This window comes from Peromyscus maniculatus, chromosome 10, assembly GCF_049852395.1.
Source record: "Peromyscus maniculatus bairdii isolate BWxNUB_F1_BW_parent chromosome 10, HU_Pman_BW_mat_3.1, whole genome shotgun sequence".
Classification (NCBI taxonomy): Eukaryota; Metazoa; Chordata; class Mammalia; order Rodentia; family Cricetidae; genus Peromyscus; species Peromyscus maniculatus.
The window spans coordinates 97,179,723-97,203,433 of NC_134861.1; the positions used below are offsets into that span (position 1 = coordinate 97,179,723).

The 23,711-nt window shown below is 41.0% G+C and overlaps 2 protein-coding genes across 7 annotated transcripts in view; both read left to right on the plus strand.

The window, feature by feature from the left end:
* Positions 1-5,860, plus strand: part of Pkd2 (polycystin 2, transient receptor potential cation channel) — a 44,781-nt gene extending 38,921 nt beyond the window's left edge. The window contains exons 12-15 of the mRNA XM_015994243.3: positions 41-158; positions 429-592; positions 2,905-3,052; positions 3,579-5,860. Coding sequence (XP_015849729.2) covers positions 41-158; positions 429-592; positions 2,905-3,052; positions 3,579-3,815 — 667 coding nt within the window. The 3' untranslated portion in view covers positions 3,816-5,860. The remainder of the gene's footprint in view (positions 1-40; positions 159-428; positions 593-2,904; positions 3,053-3,578) is intronic.
* Positions 5,861-10,673: 4,813 nt separating this feature from the next.
* LOC102923476 (THO complex subunit 2-like) overlaps positions 10,674-23,711 on the plus strand; it is a 36,036-nt gene continuing 22,998 nt past the window's right edge. For 3 of the 6 annotated variants that reach the window (XM_076545626.1, XM_076545628.1, XM_076545629.1), the window contains exons 1-2: positions 10,674-10,904; positions 17,902-23,235. In XM_076545626.1, coding sequence (XP_076401741.1) covers positions 18,131-22,897 — 4,767 coding nt within the window. In that variant the 5' untranslated portion in view covers positions 10,674-10,904; positions 17,902-18,130 and the 3' untranslated portion in view covers positions 22,898-23,235. 6 annotated transcript variants of the gene reach the window in all.

Consider the following 23,711-nt stretch of genomic DNA (forward strand, 5'->3'; position numbering starts at 1 on the left):
GCACCAAAGAAATTCACCTCAGTCCTCTCAAAACTTTCAGGAAAGGCCATACGGATGCAGAAATTGAGGCCATATTCACTAAATATGACCAGGATGGTGATCAGGAACTGACGGAACGTGAGCATCAACAGATGAGAGATGACTTGGAAAAAGAGAGGGTGAGCACTTTAGGGGATGACTGGATCAGCATCCCCATGTACTAATTACTGTTTTCTCTTCCTCCTTTTCCCTCCGTACACCCTCAGCCTACACATTGGTAGCTTGTTTATTCACTTCGTTTATTCCTGCTTTAAAATGTCAATCCATGAAATAACTGTAGAAAACCAGTCTGGAGGACAACCCATTTTCTCCTGGCCCAAGAGCTTGGTAAAATTTTTTGTGAAGTCTTGGTATGTTGGCCCCTCACTGGAAGACTGCACATTCTTTAGGAGGACCTGGACTTGGAACATAGCTCTTTACCACGTCCCATGAGCAGCAGAAGTTTCCCAAGAAGCCTGGATGACTCTGAGGAGGAGGATGACGAAGACAGTGGGCATAGCTCCAGGAGAAGGGGCAGCATCTCCAGCGGGGTTTCCTATGAAGAGTTCCAGGTGTAAGTACAAACGCTTTCCCAGCTTTGTTGACCAGGGTCAACATGAGATGACGCGGCTTCTCATGGAGTTAGACATCTACTTCTCTTCGTGACTAATATCATTTCTTTCAAATAAGTTTTAGAGTATTTTTCTTTTCATAAAAGATCTTCATTATCAGAAAGTATGGAAGCAGAGAAAACATTAATATCCTCTGTGTTCTTTCCAACCAAAACATCTTAGCAAATTTTAGAGTCTGTGTCTCCTTTTACATGTGTGTGTCAGTCCTACATGTCCTACGGCCTAACACAGGGTCTGTCCTTGAGGAGAATGTTCATTCTGCTGCTCCTCAGGGTTCTGTAGATGGCTGTCGGTTGCTGTCTCCTGTTTCCTGTTGATGCTCTGCACGTTTACTTCTGCTTTTGAAAGTGAGGTAATCACCTCTCTATCATTATTATTCACGTATCCCTGTAATTCAAGAAGGTTCCGCTCAGTGTATTTTGAAGCTGTTAGGTGCATACATGTTCGTAACAAGTAAGTCCCAGTAGATCAGGCCTCCTTTCACTATGTCTTTATCTTCAGTGAGATGCACTGTGTCCCTCCTGAGAATGCAGCTCAGTGAAATTCTTTGTACATCAAAGACCAGCTGTTTTCTTGGTGCTTTCATTCGTTCTTTGCTTTTGTCTTTGTGCACCTTCACTGTGTGTGTCTAGATGTGCAGCTCTGGGTTTATCCTGCTTGTCATTTTGTCTTTGTGTACCTTCACTGTGTGTGTCTAGATGTGCAGCTCTGGGTTTATCCTGCTTGTCATTTTGTCTTTGTGTACCTTCACTGTGTGTGTCTAGATGTGCAGCTCTGAGTTTATCCTACTTGTCATTTTGTCTTTGTGTACCTTCACTGTGTGTGTCTAGATGTGCAGCTCTGAGTTTATCCTACTTGTCATTTTGAGTGTCTCGGATTTGCAGCGTTTCTCATCAAACCTGGGGAAAGTATTATCTGAAGATATGTGAGTCGTGCATTTTTAAATGCCACAAGCTCTCACTTTTCTGTGTTTGCCTTTTTGATAAATGGTTTTCATTTGTCTTATATTCATAAGACTTCTAGACCTTTAAAAGGATTGAATTTTTAAAAATAATTTTTGACAACTATCCTTGTTAGTATTCTTTTGTTTTTGTGTTTTTTCTTTTTTTCTTTTCTTTTTTTTTTTTTCCCCTCCGAGACAGGGTTTCTCTGTGTAGTTTTGGTGCCTGTCCTGGAACTCACTCTGTAGACCAGGTTGGCTTCAAACTCACAGAGATCCGTCTGGCTCTGCCTCCCAAGTGCTGGGAATAAAGGCGTGTGCCACCACCACCCTGCTAGTATTCTTATACTAGCATTTGAGAGGTTGTCCCCAGGTCATACAGTCAGTGGTTGTATACTGACCTAGTATGTGAGACACTCTTCAGTCACTAGGATCACAAGGAGAGGGGCCAGGGAGGGAGAATTCAAATTGTTGCCATTTGACATGTTTTAAGGCATTTAAATATTTTCATTCAAAATAATAAGATGTTAAAAGAGCGGGCTGGAGAGATGGCTCAGTGGTTAAGAGCATTGCCTGTTCTTCCAGAGCTCCTGAATTCAGTTCCCAGCAACCACATGGTGGCTCAAACCCTCTGTAATGAGATCTGGTGCCTATCTGCAGGGGTACATGCAGATAGAACACTGTATACATAATAAATAAACAAATCTTTGCTGGGCGGTGGTGGCACACGCCTTTAATCCCAGCACTCAGCACTCGGGAGGCAGAGCCAGGCGGATCTTTGTGAGTTTGAGGCCAGCCTGGTCTACAGAGTGAGATCCAGGAAAGGCGCAAAGCTGCACAGAGAAACCCTGTCTCAAAAAACCAAAAAAAAAAAAAAAAAAAGATGTTAAAAGAGCACCCTATTTTCTAACAGTTTTATTAACTTGTAATTCTATTTGAGGAAATGTGACACAGTACAATTTCTGGTGTCACCTTAGACACCTATTGTATAGGTGAATTGTTTATTTACATGATCTCCTACTGGTTGTTTGGCATAGCCACTATTCAGTGCTGTGCTATGAAAAGCAACTCTGTATGTGTGGATGAATTTGTAACACAAAATGACATATATGAAATTTCATTTAGACACAGTTTTACTGGCAAGAGGATGGAGGTTATCTTTCCCACAGGCAGCTTATAACAGTTTGTCTCTAAGTCTTGTGAACACTTAGAAAGTGTTTCCTGTTTCACGCTGTCTGGCGTTTCTGTGGAAGAGTCAGGTGGGTTGAAGGACAAGGAGACGTGACCTGCTGTGTCCGATGTCATCCCCTGCAGACTAGTGAGACGTGTGGACCGCATGGAGCACTCCATAGGCAGCATCGTGTCCAAGATTGATGCTGTCATTGTCAAGCTTGAGATCATGGAGCGGGCCAAGCTGAAGAGGCGAGAGGTGTTAGGGCGGCTGCTGGATGGGGTGGCTGAGGTAGGTAGTCGTGAGCCTAAGCTCCCTGGGGGACAAGGTATTCATTGATAGAGATGGGCACCCATGACACCTTCCATTTGGAAATATTGAAGAAGAATAAAAACCATTTAAAGTTACATTTACATAATTCACAAATATTGTTTCTGTTCACTTTTATTTTCAGATTTTTTCCCCCTTAAGCAGAAACATTCTTTAGTTCTGTAGAGCATAAAGGTAGTCATCACATGTCATAACACTTAACGTGATGCTTGTCTTCCTCCTCATGTAACCTTAGATCAAATAATAATCTGGAGGCACGACTCTTGATAATCCACCCTCTGAGAATACTACCAGCAGTGGGGGATACAATTAAGTGAGGAATCATTCTGTGGACTCTCAGAACTGTTATTGCACACTGTCTCTAGCTGCAGTCTTACATAACTACAGCTTATTTCACCTAAAATTCCTAACTCAGTTTCTGTGAAGATTATGTAACATACAGCATGCAGTGCCCTGGTTTCTGCCATGTCTTTGATTTCCTTGTTAGGATGAGAGGCTGGGTCGTGACAGTGAGATCCACAGGGAGCAGATGGAGCGCCTGGTACGGGAAGAGTTGGAGCGCTGGGAATCGGATGATGCAGCATCCCAGACGGGTCATGGTCTAGGCACACAAATGGGACTCAACGGTCAGCCTCACCCCAGAAGTTCCCGGCCTCCTTCCTCCCAGTCTGCAGAGGGCCTGGAAGGTGGAGGAGGAAATGGAAGTGCCAATGCCCATGTGTAATAATCCACGAGTGTTTGTATGTGTGTTCCCGAGATCCCAAGAGGTGGGTGTCAAGTAGGACAATGGCAGTTATGGTATTTATATGCCCGGCTACGTGATGATGCTGGTCTTTGTGACCAATTGTTATAGTTTTCTGCACTTTTAATTTATTTTACGTAAACTTTACCCATGATTCAAGGAAGATTGTTTTACTTTTTCTCATATGAGAAATCTAGATGTAAATACTGAGTTCAGAAGACAAAAAAACCAAACAAAAAAACCAAAAAACTGAAAGTACACCCAGCTGCTGCCCTACCCAAGTCGTCAGGAGACCGTGAAGGAGCCTCTAAAAGCTGCTCTGAGTTCATGTCCAGCCCCCGCAGTCAGCAATGGCAGGCCTGTACAGTGCGCTAAGGAAAACCAGACATTTCCTTCCACTCAGAAGTAACTTGGGAGCTTACTGCAAACTTCCTTCTAAGAGAGGAGTCTTATTTCACCAACCTTTCTGGGGTGAACTTTTCTCAAAAACGAAGTAGGAGAGAACTCCAAAGCAAAGTATAGATGTGTAGCCATTGTTAAACTGTGTATGAACAGTTGAGATAGATGTTAAGTGCTGTCCCTTTTTGCTATTATATTCTGAGTTTGTGGGACTAACCATATCATTTATTTTTTGTGTTATTTAGCTTTTGTTGGAAATTTGGTAAGAAAAGCCAAAAAGATAAATTATAGGATAAAATGTAGGAGAATTGGAAAGAGCCTTAATCTGTCACTAAACTTGACTTTTCAATTCTTTGTTAGCATAGAAATTTCTCCGTTTTTCTTTCCCATGTGTCTCATTTACAACTGAATCTAATATGAAAATAACTAATGAATAAGACAAACTTACTGAATATTTTAGTATGCAGTGGAAGTTTTCTTTCAGCAAATGTGTACATGTGAAGCAGTATTTTAAGGAAGTTTTGAAATACATAAAAGCTCTGTAAAAGTAAAGGTTTGACTTACATTGTATCTAGAATGTAGTTCTCAAGTATCCTTAATCTTATATTTCAGAATGTAAATGTATAATGCAAATTTAGTTCGGTTTCGTGTAAGGGGCCTCCAGTATTAAGGGGTTATTGGAAGGGATCAGCTGAAAGTTGCATATCAGCAATGATTTTCATAAGGTGAGGGTCTTTCTAAATTTATGGGAGAAATCTCAATATATGTTGTTGTTGTTTTGTTGTTAAAGATGGTCGCACTGCATAGTCCTGGCTGTCCTGGAACTAACTTTGTAAACTAGGCTGGCCTCAGACTCACAGAGATCCACCTGCTCTCTGCCTCTTACATGCTGGAATTAAGGGCATGTGTAACCACACCAGGCTAGAACAGTTGTTTTTAGAAAGTGCTGAATAACCTGGCCTTTTGAGAGCCATCAGGTAGAGAACAGTTAGAAGAGAGTCCTGGGCTTTAGTGCTGTTCTTTAAATTCTCAAGCATTTATTTACTTCATAGGATACATCAAACCTCCAACAAACTGCTGAGCAGATAGGCCTTTCTAGCAACTTCTACAGACACGAAGCATGTTGTGTTCCCTTAACGCCGATGGCTCCATGTCTATCTTATTCTCTTTTAGATATGCTACGCTAATTTTTTTCTTCCTGGGTATTGAAGTTTGCATTCCAGGGTTATTGTGTGTATGTATTTATGTATGTGTACCATGTTGTTACAAGTAAACAAACTTCAATTTGAAGTGCATTCATTATGTGGTATCCATGTGTATCGACCATGTGCCATATATCTATTATGGTCACTAGAACATCTTTTTATGATGCTTATTATTATACTGTTTCTCATTTAACTTGTAAAATTTTACAGAATTCATTTTCTTTTTTTCCCTTTCACATATACGTTCATATATTTTTCTACTTTGGTCCTGGGAAGGCCAATCCTAATCTCTTTTGCTGTTATTCTCCTCTCTGTAATGGGCATAATTTAAGATATTATATATCCAAGGTTCCTGGACAATCAAGAATTTTGTAACTGTAATAATGTGTATATTACTTAATAAAGACTTGATATGGTAAGAAAGAGTTGCCTTTTTTCATGGCATAGACCCTGGAAAAGTACCTTCCTTTCTGTGTCCAGGAAGGACACAAGTAACACGTTTATATGCTTTTTACACTAAACATACATTTTTAGACTCTCAGCAAACCCATCATGCACAGTCTTTTTTCCTTTTCCTCACAGAAGTATAATCCAGGACAGACTCCAGGACAGGTAGACATTTGGAACATATAGGTAATAGGAATGGCAGCGTGAGAAAGACAGAAGAGGGAAAATGTCGGAAAGAGTATGTGGGTACACTGTTAATATTATTGGCTGCTGAACACTGAGAAATAGTGTGCCATGCTCAATTCACAACTCCACCCCCCAATATTGGTAGTAATTCTCTTGTACTAATGGTAAACAAAGCAACCCTTCTTGAGTTCTGGGTAAGGAAAACCTTGTAGACCTGATAGCTGGTACTTAGTGGGCACACTCTACAGGGATATGCCACAAAGGATTTGCCTGCATGACGTCCTAGGCATAATCATGCATGGTTCAGTTCCATGGGTTTTTATCAGAGACTAAGGGGGTCCAGCCCCTCGATAGTCCCCTCCCAGGGTCCGGGAAGAATCTACAACCAGCTGATAATTAATCTTTAATGGGAAGATATGAATCTATGAAAACGAAACTCCTTAGTCCATATTCTTTATTATTCTGTGACAGTTATGAGCTTATATTCTGCTCTCATATTTAGGTCATCTTTAGCCTGATTTCTCTCTACACTTGTCAGCGATCCCCTCTAAGTTCTATCTTAATTCCTTCGTCTTGTTCTGCCTCTTCTAGGTTCTCTTCCATCTTGTTCCTTCCCATATCATTTCCTCTCCTGTCTCCTTCTCTCTCATCTGGCTCTTCCTCATCTTCCATCTCGTTTCTCTAGTACTCTCCTGTAGCCCTTCAATCTACTTCTTCCCCATCTCAGTTTGTTCCTCTCAAGTTCTTACCCATCTAGTTTTTCCATTCTCTTCTCTTCTCTCTGTCCCTGTGCCCTGGAAGTCCTGGTATATATACACTTACAAGCAGTATTCCCTTAGCAGTGCAAAAACAGGCTTCCAGGGTCAAATGGAGGGGTGATAAGAATCACATAGGGAGGCAACAACCGTTAATTATCACTTGCAGCCCCAAAGGGAAGTGACCAATGGAGAAATGAATTAACTAAAGGCTAAATTCAGGTAATATCTAAGAAGGGGGCTCTTATGTGCTCAACTATAATCTTAGAAAGTGTTAAGAATCTATAAGTTGCTAGGTTAATGGGAGAAAATAAAACTCTCTTCCTTTTTCCTGTGGCTCCTATCTGTCCAAGCTATCTGCCGTTTTTCTGCAGGGTGGGGGAAAGTGTGCTCAGTCGCTAGGCAACCTGTGTACAGCTAGATGCCTCTGGTGATAGTTAAAGGTTTGGGAAAGGAGGAAGTAAAGCTTAATTAGCACATCCACCAGGCCTTCTCAAACAGGTAGCCTGGATGCTTAAGTCTGTTCTTAGAGAGTAGAGGTATCTCTGATAAGGTACTTTCCTCCATCCGGTGATGAACCTGGCCGGAAGCTACCAATAATGATAATTACAGGGAGGCTTGAACTGGGAGTTCTGGCTGAGCATAGCTGTTAGCACAGAGGGTTATCTAAATATTCCTAGAAGTGGTTAGGTAAGTAGTTAGATGTCTATAAAGTTAGTAAGGCTGTAAGAAAGGAGGGGTCTGAGCTAAATTGTGTAAAGCTATTACTTAATGTCTACCTGACCTAGGTGGTGTCCCCTTGTGGAATTTACCTTAAGTCAGGAGACTCGCCTGTGGTTTGTTATCACTGTTAATCCTCAGAAATTGGGTGACCACCTGGGTGATGTCTCCTTTAGTCCTTGAAAGTGGCTAGGGGAGATATCTGATTCCAGAGAAAGCCTTTCCTGAGGCTGTTCTCCAAATACTTGGAATGTGTATGTCCAGAGAGTGATCAGTCCACACTGTTAGCCTTTCTTAGGGAAAAGTCAATTGGGAAATCTATGAAGGCACACATGATTTTCATAACAGAATACAGCTGATATATAACAAGCCAAGTAACACCAAAAACTCCTTGGGATTTGGCTTCCTCTGGAGGAATGCCCTGATTCCTCCAGGTAGTGACTTTGCCATAACCAGCTGAGTTCTTATGATATTCCTGCGGCCCGCAGCAGGTTTTTATTCCTCTAAGATACAATGCAGACAATGAGTAGAATTGTTTCACATAGCTTTTATCCATCACCCATACAGTGGAGGAGAAAATAACACTTACCTTAGTTACTTTCTATTGTTGTGCAAGGATAGATACCTTGACCAAGGCAACTTACAGAGAAAAGGGTTTATTGGGGCTTACAGAGGGTGAGTCCATGACCATCAGGGTGGGGATTATGGCAGCAGGTAGGCAAGCATGGCACTGGAGCAGTAATTCAGAGCTTACATCTGGTTAGGAAACATGATGCAGAGAGAGCTAACTGGGAAAGGTGTGATTGTGTGTGCTATTGAAACCTCAGAAAACCCCTCCTTGCCCCTCAGTGAAATAAGGTAAGACTTCCTAATTCATGCCGAATAGTTCTACCAACTGGGGACCATGTGCAAGAAACCAAGCACAGCCAATATTGCTCAAAAAGCTACTATATGAACTAGCTCCACTCCTCTGCGTATGGCCAGAGGACTTGACATTGTTCTGCACAGATGCTTGCTGAGCACAATAGCTAATAAATGGAAACAACCTAAATACTCTTCAACTGATAGATGAATAATACAAATGTGGTGCATGTATACAATGGAATAACATGCAGCTGCAAGGAAAAATACAATCATGAAATTTGCAGATAAGTATAGCTCTCACCAAGCTGTAGGCATTAAATGGTTGCTGGAAGAACAGAAGTAAATATTCTCCCACCCATGGTGGGAGATTAATTAAATGCAGTGGGCCACACAAGAAAGACATAAAAGTCAGGGGCGGAACAGGTGAAGAAGGGGGAAGAGAATGAAAGAGAGTAATGGGGGAGAAAATGATCAAAGAACATATTTGTATGAAATTATGGAAGAACCAATTTTAAAAATAAAGAATAAGGAAAGCAGAGATTTTTGAGTGGTATTTTTCTGAGGGAAGTAAGATTTACCCTAAAAAAAAAAAAGTGCTCAGTTTTTTTTGTTTTTTTTTTCACAGTCGGGAAAGGTATCTAAATAGAAACAACTGCCTAGGGAATGGCCATGCCATTTATATAGTACCTACTGCTATGTGTAAAGCGATGTTAGAGCCTGGTGATGGTGGATTAAAAAAAAAAAGTAGATCCCTATCTGTCCAGAGCTTACTATTGAGACAAACAAACAGACTTAGTTGCTGTGGGATGTCTTTCTGTAGGCTGTGAATATGTGTTGCTCTGATTGGTTGATAAATAAAGCTGTTTGGCCAATGGTGAGGTAGAAGGTTAGGTGGGACATTTGAACTGGAGAGAGAGAAGAAAGGAGAGTGGAGCAGATATTGCCAGCTGTTGCCAAAAGAAGCAAGATGTGAAAGTACCAGTGAGCCATGAAGCCACGTGGCAATGCACACATTGATAGAAATGGGCTGAGTTATTGTAAGAGCTAGCTAGCGAGAAGGCCAAGCCATTAGGCCATACAGTTTGTAAGTAATGTAAGTCTCGGTGTTGTTTACTTGGGTCCGCGCAGCTGCAGGACCAGACAGGACACAGGAAAACTTTCAACTACACTTAGTGTCAGGAAAAAAGATGTGTATCTTACTTGATTTTATGTATTATTGCCTGTTGTTTTATGACATAGCGGTTGGATATACACATATATGAACAATGATTTTATATGGAGATCACAATAGAAATGCTAATTTTCAGAGATAATTTCAAAATGAGTTCAAATCTTAATGTGTGTTTAAAACCTAATGTCTTTTTACATTAAAAATATTTTTTTGTTTGTTTGTTTTTTAGAGACAGGATTTCTCTGTGTAGTTTTGGTGCCTGTCTTGGACCTCACTGTACACCAGGCTGGCCTTGAACTCACAGAGATCTGCCTGGCTCTGCCTCCTGAGTGCTGGCCACCACCTCCTGGCCTTAAAAATAATTTTAATCTAAAGAAAAAAAAGTGGAGCCCTCACCCTTCATCAAAGCTTCTGCTTTTCATAGCCGATGGAGACCATGACAGAAAACCACAACTAGTCAATCTCCCAATAACCCCAGTGTAATTTCCAATAGCTTTATAAAATATTTCCTTGTTTGTCAAGATGCATGCGTCCTTCAGATTAAAAAAAAAAAGTTTTAGTTTTAGCCAGGCGGTGGTGGCAGCGCACGCCTTTAATCCCAGCACTCAGGAGGCAGAGCCAGGTGGATCCCTGTGAGTTCAAGGCCAGCCTGGTCTACAGAGTGAGTTCCAGGACAGGCGCCAGAGCTACACAGAGAAATATCTTTAAGAGTTTGGTTGGGAACAGATCTTTATCGCAGTTGTGCACACTGAACAATTTTAGTCATGCTTCCCTAGCTTGTGGCCTGTTTTGTAGTTTGGAGACTCCTTAGCACACTTGCAGAAATAAACTGAAGTCTCCCTTTAACACGCGTCCAGATCTTCCATCAGTTAAATCGCCGCAAGGTTTTCCCGAAATTTCACGGAACTGTTTGAACTGAGCATTCTCTTTCCAAGGAAACTGCGAGCGACCACACAGTCAGCATCGGGGAGGTGTTTTCTAACAGGAGCGCCCTCGGGGCCAGGTGACCCAGGTTACCCCAGTTCAGTTCCCCGCCCCGCTTAACCGCGGCCCGGCCGCGCATGCGCGCAGGGCACGCGGAGGAACCGCTGTCGCTCGGCAGTGACGTCAGCCAGGTGCCGGGGAGCGCCTGCCGGGCTCTCCACGCGCGTCGCTCCGTCGGGCCGGCTGGGTCTGGTCGGGTCTCCGTCGAGCCGGGTCTGGTGGACGCGGAGCGGCGAAGCCCCTTCCCGAGCCGCGGCCTCGAGGCGGTTCCCGGCGGCCGGGGCCGGAAGGCGCGGGTCCGACACGGCCGCGGACGGCGGCGTGGGCCGGGCGCGAGGAGGTGAGTTCGGGGGGCGGGCGGGCCGACGTGGGCGGGCAGCGGCCTCCGTCCCGCTGGGCCACGACTGGACGCCCACCCGTCCGGAAACACGCGGGGAAAAGCCGGGACTCCCAGTCCTTCCCGGGCTTTCTCGGAGGAGGCGGAGGCCATCCACTTGGGTGCCTGGGCTCTGGGTGGCTCCTCTTGGCGTCGCTCAGGACACAAAATGCCCACCTGACGGGCACTAGGTGGTGTCTGGACAGTGAGCTTCGGAGAGTTAAACTGTGTCCCAGGTGCAGTAAAACCAGGAACGGGAGCAAAAGGGGTGAAGAGCTTGAAAGTGTTCCCGGGAACGGTTTCAGTGTTCTTCTCACTGCTGTTAGAAGTACTTTTCGGTAATAGTCTAAGGTTGTAGAAACGCTGGGGACGGGGGTGGCGGGGACGGGGACGGGGGCGGGGGGCGATTAGATTAGTTTAGGTTCGAGAAGAGGACGCAGTACCAGGCGTTTAGGAGTGTGTATTGCTGTCTCTGGGTTTGCCTGATGCATTGCCCCTCAGAAAGGGAGCACCTGTAGGAGCTATTTTCAGGATCACATTTATAAACAAAATCAGAATATCAGCCGTGTTAAATTAACACTGGGAGTTATTGTTAATTTTTCACGCGGTGCAATAAACGTAGCCAAGATGTTCCGACAAGAACACATTGTTTAGAGTGCTAAAAATACTACACTGTATGCATTTAACAAACGTTAGGTATGTCTCCATGATATGCTCAAACATTTGGCAGAAGTTATTCTTTTGGATGCCTTTTAAAAGACGTCTTAATCTTAAAAAACCCATACAAGTACACACATGCTTCACCTACTCTTAACAATTATTTTTATACCAACAAGCTCCATAGTTCCAAGAGAGGACATAGAGAGCAGTGGTTCTTAACCTATGGGTCACGACCCCTTCAGGGGTCAAACCACCCTTTGACAGGAGTCACCTAAGACCGTCAGAAAACACATGTTTACATTACGATTGATAACAGTAGGCAAAATTACAGTTCTGAAGTAGCAACGAATATAATTTTATGGTTGAGGGTCACCACACATGAGGAACTGTATTAAAGGGTTTCAGCATTAGGGAGGTTGAAAACCACTGACAGAGAGGTAAAAAAACAGAAGAAATTAAAAGAAAGCACATAACAAAACAGACCAAGACAGTGAGCTGAATGAAAGATTCTGGCATTATGAAAATAAACCATGTAGGCCGATTTTAATTCACACCATTGCTAATATAGAGAGGTGTGTGTAAAACACACCAAATACCTATATATCAGAACCAGCTGAATGGAAATAAGGAAAGTGTTAATTGGCTAATAGTATAAGGGTTTCCCTTCTTCCTTTTCTTTCCTCTCACTCAAAATAGGTCTAAAACCAGTAGACCAAACCATAGCAAAGAAGTTTTTGCCATATTTTTGCTCAGAATTTTAAGACATTTTAGTTTGTCATTTTTCATATTGAGGGGTTAGTTTATTTCCTGAATTAATTCCTTATGTTACCCAAATACTTTTCAAGTTAATCATAATACTGTCATCTTTTATTGGACAAATTCAGAAAGAGCCCATATTTCATAAATATACTGCATGACAAACCAATCGTTTTAAATTAATAATTTCTCGTTGTATTGGAAGCTGTTTTTTAAATTGGTGTATTTTATTGTATGAGTGTTCTGCTTGTGTGTATGTACACCACATGTGTGCCTGGTGCCCATGGAAATCAAAAGAGGGCATGAAGTCCCCTGGCACTGGAGTTACAAATGGGTGTGAATCACTGTGTAAGTTCTGGGAATTGAATCACTGTCCTCTGCAAGACCAGCCAGTGTTCTTAACCACTGTGCCATCTCTCCAACCCCTGAAGCTAATTTTATAATATTAATTTGGTGAGTGTGTGATATATGTATGCATGTATTGGCAAGTGTGCTCACCCACATGTTCCTTGCCAAGGCCAGGGGTCAACATGAGGTGTCTATCACTTTCCACCTTTTTTGTTTGTTTGTTTTTTATTTTTGAGATGGGGTCTCTTAATAACAGTTGTATGTTCAACTTGTTTTTTATTTTTTTAAAGTAGATGCTCTTTTTGAGTATTTATTTTTCTTTCTGCCTTTGTTCTTAGTTCTTTATAGGTTTTCTGCCCCCTAACTCCCCCCAAATAGGTTTCTCTGAGGACACAGTAAGAAATCCTAATTGCAAAGGTATAACAATAGATTTGTTTGAGCAAAGCAACTCCTGGGCGGGTTCTCCAGTCCCAGAGATTGAGGTTGGAGAAGCTGCATGCCTGAACCTAAAGCAGGGAGATTATATAGGTTGTAGTTGAGGGGTAATGACGTGTCCACCACAAGCTGGGTTTGTGCCCAAGTATGGTAAAAGCTGAATGCTTTAGTTGGGGACTTGGGCAGCTGGCAGTTTCAGGGGAGGAAGCAGCCTTAGCCACCAAGAATGTAGAACTGGGCTTTTTGGTGCCTTTCCTTTGGAGATTCTCTGAGTGGGCAGGGTTTGGAGAGACAGGAATGGGGCTTCTCAGACAGTGCAGGAGCAAGCAGGAGGTTCCAACTGAACAGTTCTGTCTTTAAATTTACATTTTGAAGCAATGCTTACAATATTTTGTTCATTTAGACAAAATTACATTTTTTTGGTCACCAAAATAATTCACTTTATATCTTTTGCTAGATTTTTCCTTGAAATGCAGCTACTTTCTTTGTATAGTCCTTGCCATTAAATTGAATGTTAATTAGATTATTTAACTGTCACTTTTTAGTAAGGACCTGTGAAAAAAGCTATTTAAAACACTATCCTCATACCAATAATTTATGAAAGCTCATTTATTAATAGAAACAGTTATTTTCCTTTCATAGAAATTAGGGAGCCAAGAATACTTAAATATGTATTTAGCCATTGATATTTGAGAATTTCAGCTTAGAGCTGACTCAGATACTTTATCACTTTTTTTCCCCAGATAAAGCAGTTCTTTTAGCATCATGATTTTTTAAATGGCCCTTTTTTATCCTCCCAACCCCCTTCTTCTTTCCCATGTTCTCAAGTTCAGTATTTACATTCTATTTAGGTCTACCTGAAATAGCAAACTCCAGTTGACCTTAAATAACAAAGTTATCTTAATAACCAGAGTCAACAGAAGAAAAATAAAGGCTCTTTTACACGATAACTCTACTAATTGTAGTTTAATATCTTAGAGGTGTTCACAAGAAAAAATTTAAATTGGACATACTGGTCAAACAGAAGACTAAATTAGATGATGGAGACAAGAGTGTCAAACTACCACACACTTCAGCCTCATCAATCTCATGATTCTCAAAAGGCTTCCGGATAAAATGTTCTCTCCATTTCAGTGTAAGTTCTCTGTTAAAGTGTGTTAAACAGTATCCGCTGAAAGCACTGTAGACTTTTTTAAGACTGTTGTATAGGAGCCATATCAGTAGAGTCTGCAGTGAAGAGAGGGTCAGTAGGCTCCACTCCCAAGTTTGGGATGGGCAAGAGGGAATTTATAGCTAAGAATTAGAGTTGTGGGGGGGGGGGTCAGTGAATAGAAAATGCCTAAGGGAGATTCTGTCTAAACTGACTTCTAAAAGTCCTTACTGAAAACAACCCGGAGTAGTTAGACATCACTTGGGGAATAGTGGAAGATAAGGAATCTGCCCTTACTGTGGTTGTGATCTAATACGAAGACTGGGTTCCAGGGTTCTTATTAAACTGTCTACCCTGTTGATTTTCAACCTAAGGATTTCCTGGTGTTCCCATTGTGACCTAATATATGACCAGTTTTTGTAAATCTTCCACAAATACTTGAAAAAAAGATATGAATGATCTTTTTTGGTATGGTACAGAATGAATATCCCTCATCCGTAATACTTAGAACCAGAAGTATTGAATATTTGTGGTTTCCCCAGATTTTAATATATTTGCATATATTTGGTATATCTTACAGATTGGACCCAAGTTTGTATATGCCTTTATATACGGTATATAATGTAACATATAATAACATTTTAGCAATGTTGTAATGTTTTTGTGAATGAAAGAGTTTTATGTTGTGTAATTTTTTGATTTGTGGTGTCCGTTGATCAGACTTCAGACTTTGTATCAAATTCACATCTCTAACTTTGGGGTTAGGGATCCTCAGCATGTATGAAGTTTGATATATTTCTTAAAATATGTCTTGATGCTTTGTTCAATATATTAAGAATTTATGATAGTCAAGTCACTGTTATATGATAACAAAATAATTTATATATATCTTAGTACTTTTTACATGAACCTGAGTCTCTGTATGTGGTGTGTGTGGAGGAGGCCAGAAGAGCATGTCAGATCCTCAAGAGCTTGAGTTACATGTAGTTGTAATATAGGTATGGATATGGGTGCTGGGAACCTGACAGAGGTCTTCTTCAATAGCACCCAGCATTCTTAACTACTGAACTATCTCTCCAGCCCCAATATCAAATAATTTTTATCAAACTTAATACTTCATTAAGTAGGTCATTTTCTTTATGATGTAGGTCGTTTTCTTTATTTGATGAATATAGTATCACTTAACTTGTTTAAAAATTTTTTTGTCCTTACTGTTTTTTAAAGATTGCCTTATTTTTTACATAATTGTCCACTTTAAATGATGTTACAAAAATTCTAGAGATGCCTTTTACATTTTAACCAGTTATTGGAGCTTGGTCATCTTACAAGCATTTAATCCATTCACATTCCATTCATTGTAATCATTAATCTCTTATTATCATTGGCCATTTTTATAATAGATATAATTTTATACTGTCTTGTATATTGATAAATAGTTGCACATGTATTCTCTCTATAATAGTAACAAGATAGTCTACACTAGCTATTTTGAAGTGATCAACTGTGTTTGAAAGTAGCTTCCATTAGTTTCCATGCTGGTTGTAATGACCTGTGTTTTGGTGTGTATTATTTTGGATTTTGTTGTGGAAAGAAGAAAATTCAACTGTTAAAACAAGAGTTAAATAAAAAAAGTAATGTTGTATGTGATGCATATGTCTGTTACCTGACATTTTTAATATTATTCTTTTTGGTCCTCATTTAAAGTTATTTCATACTCACTTTGTTCTCCACAATACATTTTTGTTTAGAGTGTGTGGGATTTTTTTCCATCCAGAATGAAAGAAGTGAACTGATACTTTTCCATTGCAATTGACACTATACAAATAAATTCACATACATTTCTGTGTTTAGGCTTCATAAAATGTTTGATGCAAATCCAGCACTCATAGACTGTAGACTTGTGGTGTAGCTGTTCCTGACTTGTGTAGAACTGTCAGTCATAGATATCTGAGACTTGCCAGAACCTGGCTCAAGACAGGGTCTAAGGTCACTTAGGGTGATCATAGGTCTATTAAATAGTCATCCTTCAAAGCTAGAGGCTTCTCTGGCTGTGCAGCAGAGGGTGTTACACACCAAGCAGATTTGTCCTTCTCTCTGAAAGCCTTGAAAGGCCCTATAGAGCCTGAGAACTTCAGCAACAGATGCCAATCTAAGTCTGATAAGAAAATAAAACATTTTAAAATCACTGAACAAAATGCATATATTTGTGTATTTGCACATACCTATCAAATTTAGAAGTAAAAAAAAAATATTTTAAAAACAATTTTCTCACAGGAAACCCCAGTATCATCTGTTACCATTTTACATTAATTGGGAGTAATCTTAATCATTTAGTTGTCATTGAGGATTCATCGGGTCTTACTCCTTCAAGTCCTCTTCACTCTTCTATTGACTTCAGAGCAGTGGTTTTCAATCTTCCAATGCTGTGACCCTTTAATACAGTTCCTCATGTTGTGTTGACCACCAACAATAAAATTATTTTGTTGCTACTTCATAACTGTAATTTTGTTACTGTTATGAATCATAATGTAAATATCTGATATACTTATCTGTTGGGTTACCTACTATGTGACCCGCAGGTTGGTAACTGCTACCCTACATCTGCAAAATGCTTCTGCAGAGGACACTGTCCATTGCTTTATGCGAGCTGGATGGGCAAGATACCTGGAACTACTAGGACCCGCAGGTTGGTAACTGCTACCCTACATCTGCAAAATGCTTCTGCAGAGGACACTGTCCATTGCTTTATGCGAGCTGGATGGGCAAGATACCTGGAACTACTAGGAGCTCTTCTGGAGGGATAGATTAACTCTAGATTATCTATGTATCTTCCAGCCTCCTCCTTGGTTCACTCAGTATGAGCTGAATATTTGTGGTTTAGGTTAGAGATTTCCACCCAGGATTTGGTTAGCAGACAGGAGGCAAATGGGTATTTGTCAGCCTTCAAAAGGAAAATGATGATGAACCAAAGTGGTAATTAGAGCAAGTTGAAGAGAGACACTTTATGTAGAGATGTGGTAGAATTAGGGGAACCAGCAGGGAAGGAGAGGCACTTGGGGAAGTTGCCTCCTCGAGGTTTAGGGGGACCAGAAAGAATAACATGGTAGGATGCAGGGAAAAGATTTTCCAGCAGTGTGGCCCACACTAGAAGCATGGTTGAACAAACTGTAGAAGGGGAAAACTCAACCTCAGCCTCCTAACCCACAGAAATCAAAGGCTCCCAAGTGGTAGTCACCAAGGGGTCGTTTCTCAAAGCCAGAACCAAGAGGAGTGGAGACTCCACCGGGGGAACTGGGAAGGGTCCCTAGTAGAGTGAGCAGATCAAACACAGGTTCAGCATGAGGAGAGAGCAAGGCTTAGGTGGGATTCTGAAGACAGTCGCAGGGTCTGCTGACTAGCCTGTCGGAGTCAGCTGTTTCACATAAGCCAATATGAACAAGCCAATAAGATTGTGATACCTAGAAAAATGATGCAGAAAGAAGGTAAGGCTGAGAGAAAACCTGGGTGGGTACTCAGTCCTTCACTAACGACAGCTCCCAGATGGAGGTATTTGGCGCAGGGAACTTCTGAGCCGTGCCTTTGGAAGTTTATTTGGCTCTTTCTTCGTTGCAGTGACCTACAGTGTGTGTGCCAGAGGACATAAAGTCACCCGGACAGCAGACTGTGACACTACGCATCCAGCACTCCCAGCTTCCAGTTCCTCAATCAGAAAAGTACCTCAACCCTAAAACCCTTTCTTTAGAACGCCCAGCTTCCAGCACTCGCTGTGGGCGGGGCTTTTGACCTCCAGCAAGTGTGAGTGCGGACTGCACATCCGGGCTCTGTTACTAGCAAAGAGAAGATGGCGATGGCCTCTGCAACTGTGGTGGTTCCCGCGGAGTGGATCAAGAACTGGGAGAAATCTGGGAGAGGCGAGTTTTTGCGTTTATGCCGGATTCTCAGTGAAAGTAAAAGCCGCGACACTTTGGCTTGTAGAGATTTTCAACAAGCTCTCTATGAATTGTCATACCATGTCATTAAAGGAACTTTAAAGCCTGAACAGGCATCAAATGTTCTTAGTGACATCAGTGAATTTCGTGAAGATATCCCACTTATTCTTGCTGATATATTCTGCATATTAGACATCGAGACGAATTGTTTAGAAGAAAAAAGCAAGAGAGATCACTTTACACAATTGGTATTAGCCTGTTTATATTTAGTTTCAGACACAGTTTTAAAGGAACGCTTGGATCCAGAAACATTGGAATCATTAGGCCTTATTAAGCAATCACAGCAGTTCAATCAAAAGTCAGTTAAAATCAAGACAAAACTCTTTTATAAACAGCAGAAGTTCAATTTGTTAAGAGAAGAAAATGAAGGTTATGCCAAGCTTATTGTTGAATTGGGGCAAGATTTATCTGGAAATATTACTAGTGATTTAATCTTAGAAATTCTCAAATCTTTAATAGGATGTTTTAATCTGGATCCCAATCGAGTTTTGGATATCATTCTAGAAGTGTTTGAGTGTAGGCCAGAACACCATGACTTCTTTATATCTTTATTAGAAGCCTACATGAATATGTGTGAACCACAAACACTGTGTCATATTCTTGGATTCAAATTCAAGTTTTACCAGGAGCCAAATGGTGAGACTCCATCATCTTTGTATACAGTTGCAGCAGTACTTCTGCAGTTTAATCTTATTGATTTGGATGATCTTTATGTACACCTTCTTCCAGCTGATAGTTGCATTATGAATGAATACAAACGAGAAATTGTGGAAGCCAAGCACATTGTTAGAAAACTTACTATGGTTGTATTGCCTTCTGACAAAAGTGATGAACGAGAGAAAGAAAAGAAAAAGGATGATAAAGTAGAGAAGGCACCTGACAATCAAAAGCTTGGCTTGTTGGAAGCCTTGTTAACTATTGGTGATTGGCAGCATGCACAGAGTATTATGGATCGGATGCCTCCGTACTATGCAGCATCACATAAAGTAATAGCCCTTGCTATTTGCAATCTTATACATGTAACTATTGAGCCTCTTTACCGAAGAGTTGGTGTTCCTAAAGGTGCTAAAGGCTCACCTGTCAATGCTTTACAAAGCAAGAAGTCACCAAAACAGGCAGAGAGCTTTGAGGACTTAAGGAGAGACGTATTCAGTATGTTCTGTTATCTTGGTCCTCACCTTTCCCATGATCCCATCTTATTTGCAAAGGTTGTGCGCATAGGCAAGTCATTTATGAAGGAATTTCAGTCTGATGGGAAACAAGAAAATAAAGAGAAAATGGAAGTTATCTTTAGTTGTTTGCTTAGTGTTACTGATCAGGTACTGCTTCCGTCTCTTTCTTTGATGGATTGCAATGCGTGTATGTCAGAGGAACTATGGGGAATGTTTAAAACATTTCCTTATCAGCATAGATACCGCTTATATGGCCAGTGGAAGAATGAGACTTACCACAGTCACCCACTTTTAGTAAAAGTTAAAGCCCATACAGTAGACAGAGCCAAGTACATCATGAAGCGTCTAACCAAGGAAAATGTGAAGCCTTCAGGAAGACAGATTGGGAAACTGAGCCACAGCAATCCAACCATTTTGTTTGATTATGTCTTGTCACAAATACAGAAGTATGATAACTTAATAACACCTGTGGTAGACTCATTGAAATATCTCACTGCGTTGAATTATGATGTTTTGGCCTACTGTATCATCGAGGCATTAGCTAATCCAGAAAAAGAAAGAATGAAACATGATGACACAACCATCTCAAGCTGGCTTCAGAGTCTGGCTAGTTTCTGTGGTGCGGTTTTTCGTAAATACCCAATTGATCTTGCTGGTCTTCTTCAGTATGTAGCCAATCAGTTAAAGGCAGGCAAAAGTTTTGACCTGCTTATATTGAAAGAAGTGGTTCAAAAGATGGCAGGCATAGAAGTTACAGAAGAAATGACAATGGAGCAGCTAGAGGCCATGACTGGTGGAGAGCAGCTGAAAGCAGAGGGTGGATATTTTGGCCAGATAAGAAACACTAAAAAATCCTCTCAGAGATTGAAGGATGCACTACTGGACCATGATCTTGCCCTTCCTCTTTGTTTGCTTATGGCTCAGCAGAGGAATGGGGTGATCTTTCAGGAAGGCGGAGAGAAACATTTGAAACTTGTTGGAAAGCTGTATGACCAGTGTCATGATACTTTGGTACAGTTTGGTGGATTTTTAGCATCAAATTTAAGCACAGATGACTACATAAAGAGAGTACCTTCAATTGATGTGCTTTGTAATGAATTTCATACACCCCATGATGCAGCATTTTTTCTGTCTCGGCCAATGTATGCACACCATATTTCATCAAAGTATGATGAACTTAAGAAATCAGAAAAGGGAAGTAAACAGCAACATAAAGTCCATAAGTACATTACATCGTGTGAGATGGTGATGGCTCCTGTCCATGAAGCAGTGGTCTCCTTACATGTTTCCAAAGTCTGGGAAGACATCAGCCCTCAGTTCTATACCACATTCTGGTCTCTCACAATGTATGACCTTGCAGTTCCACACACCAGCTATGAACGAGAAGTCAATAAACTCAAGATCCAGATGAAAGCAATTGACGACAATCAAGAAATGCCTCTGAATAAAAAGAAAAAAGAGAAAGAGCGCTGTACTGCCCTCCAGGACAAGCTTCTTGAAGAAGAAAAGAAACAGATGGAGCATGTACAGCGAGTGCTACAGAGACTGAAATTGGAAAAGGACAACTGGCTCTTAGCAAAATCCACTAAAAATGAGACCATCACAAAGTTTCTCCAGTTGTGTATATTTCCTCGATGTATTTTTTCAGCAATTGATTCTGTTTACTGTGCTCATTTTGTTGAGTTGGTCCATCAACAAAAGACTCCAAATTTCTCCACACTTCTCTGCTATGACCGAGTTTTCTCTGACATAATTTACATGGTTGCTAGCTTTACTGAAAATGAAGCTAGTCGATACGGGAGATTTCTTTGCTGTATGTTAGAGACTGTGACTCGGTGGCATAGCGACAGATCCACCTATGAGAAGGAATGTGGAAACTATCCAGGATTCCTTACTATATTACGAGCAACTGGATTTGATGGTGGAAATAAAGCTGATCAGTTAGATTATGAGAATTTTCGACATGTTGTACATAAATGGCATTATAAACTAACCAAGGCATCGGTACATTGCCTTGAGACAGGTGAATATACTCATATCAGGAATATCTTGATTGTGCTAACAAAAATACTGCCATGGTACCCCAAAGTTTTAAATCTGGGTCAGGCTTTGGAAAGAAGAGTGCATAAGATCTGCCAAGAAGAGAAAGAAAAGAAGCCAGACCTATATGCACTAGCAATGGTCTACTCTGGGCAGCTGAAAAGCAGAAAGACATACATGATACCTGAAAATGAATTTCATCACAAAGATCCTCCTCCAAGAAATGCTGCTACAAGTGTACAAAATGGGCCTAGTAGTGGGCTGCCATCATCTATAGGAAGTACATCTAAGTCAGATGAGAGCAGTACTGAAGAGGCTGACAAGTCACGGGAAAGGTCTCAGTGTGGTGTGAAAGCTGTTAATAAAGCTTCTAGCGCCATACCAAAAGGGAATTCAAACAATGGAATTAGTGGCTCTAACACCAAAGCTGTTAAGGAAAATGACAAAGAAAAGGGGAAAGAGAAAGAAAAAGAAAAAAAAGAGAAGACCCCAGCTGTTATTCCAGAGGCTAGGGTACTTGGTAAAGACAATAAAGAAAAACCCAAGGAAGAACAGCCAAGTAAAGATGAGAAAATAAGAGATACCAAGGAAAGAATGCCTAAATCTGACAAAGACAAGGAAAAATTAAAGAAGGAGGAAAAAGCTAAAGATGAGAAGTTCAGGATCATCGTCCCCAATGTAGAATCAAAATCCACTCAAGAAAGAGAAAAAGAGAAAGAGTCATCAAGAGAAAGAGATTTAGCAAAGGAAATGAAGTCAAAAGAAACTGTTAAAGGAGGGGAAAAAACACCAGTGTCTGTGTCCTTGAAATCCCCAGTTTCCCGAACAGATAATGCAGAGCCCGAAAGAGAAAAACGTCGAAAGGTTGATTCCCACCCTTCTCCATCCCATTCTTCCACAATAAAGGACAGTCTGGTCAAACTCAAGGAGTCTTCAGCAAAGCTCTACATCAACCACACTCTACCGCCATTGTGCAAGAGTAAGGAGAGAGAAACGGAGAAGAAAGATTTGGAGAAGTCAAGGGAGAGATCCAGAGAAAGAGAGAAGAAAGACGAAAAGGACAGGAAAGAGCGGAAAAGGGATTATTCAAACAATGACCGGGAAGTGCCCCTTGACTTAATCAAAAGGCGGAAGGATGAAAATGGAATATTGGCAGTTTCAAAACACAAAAGTGAAAGTCCCTGTGAGTCTCCTTATCCAAGTGAGAAAGACAAGGAAAAAAATAAGTCAAAGTCTTCAGGCAAAGAAAAAGGTGATTCATTTAAACCCGAAAAGATGGATAAAGTATCCAGTGGGAAAAAGGAGTCTGGACATGATAAAGAAAAGGTAGAAAAGAAAGAGAAATGGGACAGTTCTGGAGATAAGGAAGAGAAGAAGCATCATAAGTCCTCAGACAAGCACAGATAATGAAGACTTTCAGCCAAGAGTGTGGGCAGGCCTCTGAGCTAAAGGTTTCCCTGCAGAGGATGCCAGAGCTCTGTGTCACTCAAAACAATATCTTCTTTAATTAAGAGCTCTTGGTGCTGTCCATCTTATGAGAATCTGCTTTAAGTCAGAAGATGAATATGCATCACCATCCTCTTGAGACATTGCAAAGTCACTGGTTTACAGACCATTATTTTCACCTCCGGGCAGTTTCTTGCAGCAAGATCCCTGTGCGTACATTTTTTTCTTGAAACAACACCACCCAGGAACAGCATCTATGAAATTTTCACCAGCTGAGTTTTAGATCACCCTTAATAAAGGTAAGTTGGTTGTTTCCTAGGCTGGATGCTTTGGTATAGGGAAGGCTGCATTTGTGTGTAAAATACAACATTGGAATGATTGTTACCTGACAATTTTGGCTTCTTGCAAAAATTTTAATTTGTTTGTGGGAAAGATCTTTCTTACATGTGTAAATCACAGCAGTGTTTTCTTCCATTGTGCTCTTAAATATGTCTTTACATTTTCCCTTACCAAGCCTGCAAGATGGCTCAGTGGGCTAAGGTACTTGCCACCAAGCCCAAAGACTGAATTAGATCTCTGGTAACCCCATGATGGAGAGAGAGAGAACTCTGGTTCACACAGATTGTTCTCTGACCTACACACACCCTAAATTAATAAATATAATGAACACGTTTTAATTTCCCTTGCCCAGAAATTCTCCTGATATGACCTCTTCATCTTAGAGAACTTGCTTCTTATGCTCTTAATCACAGTCATGGACACTGATCTTTACTGG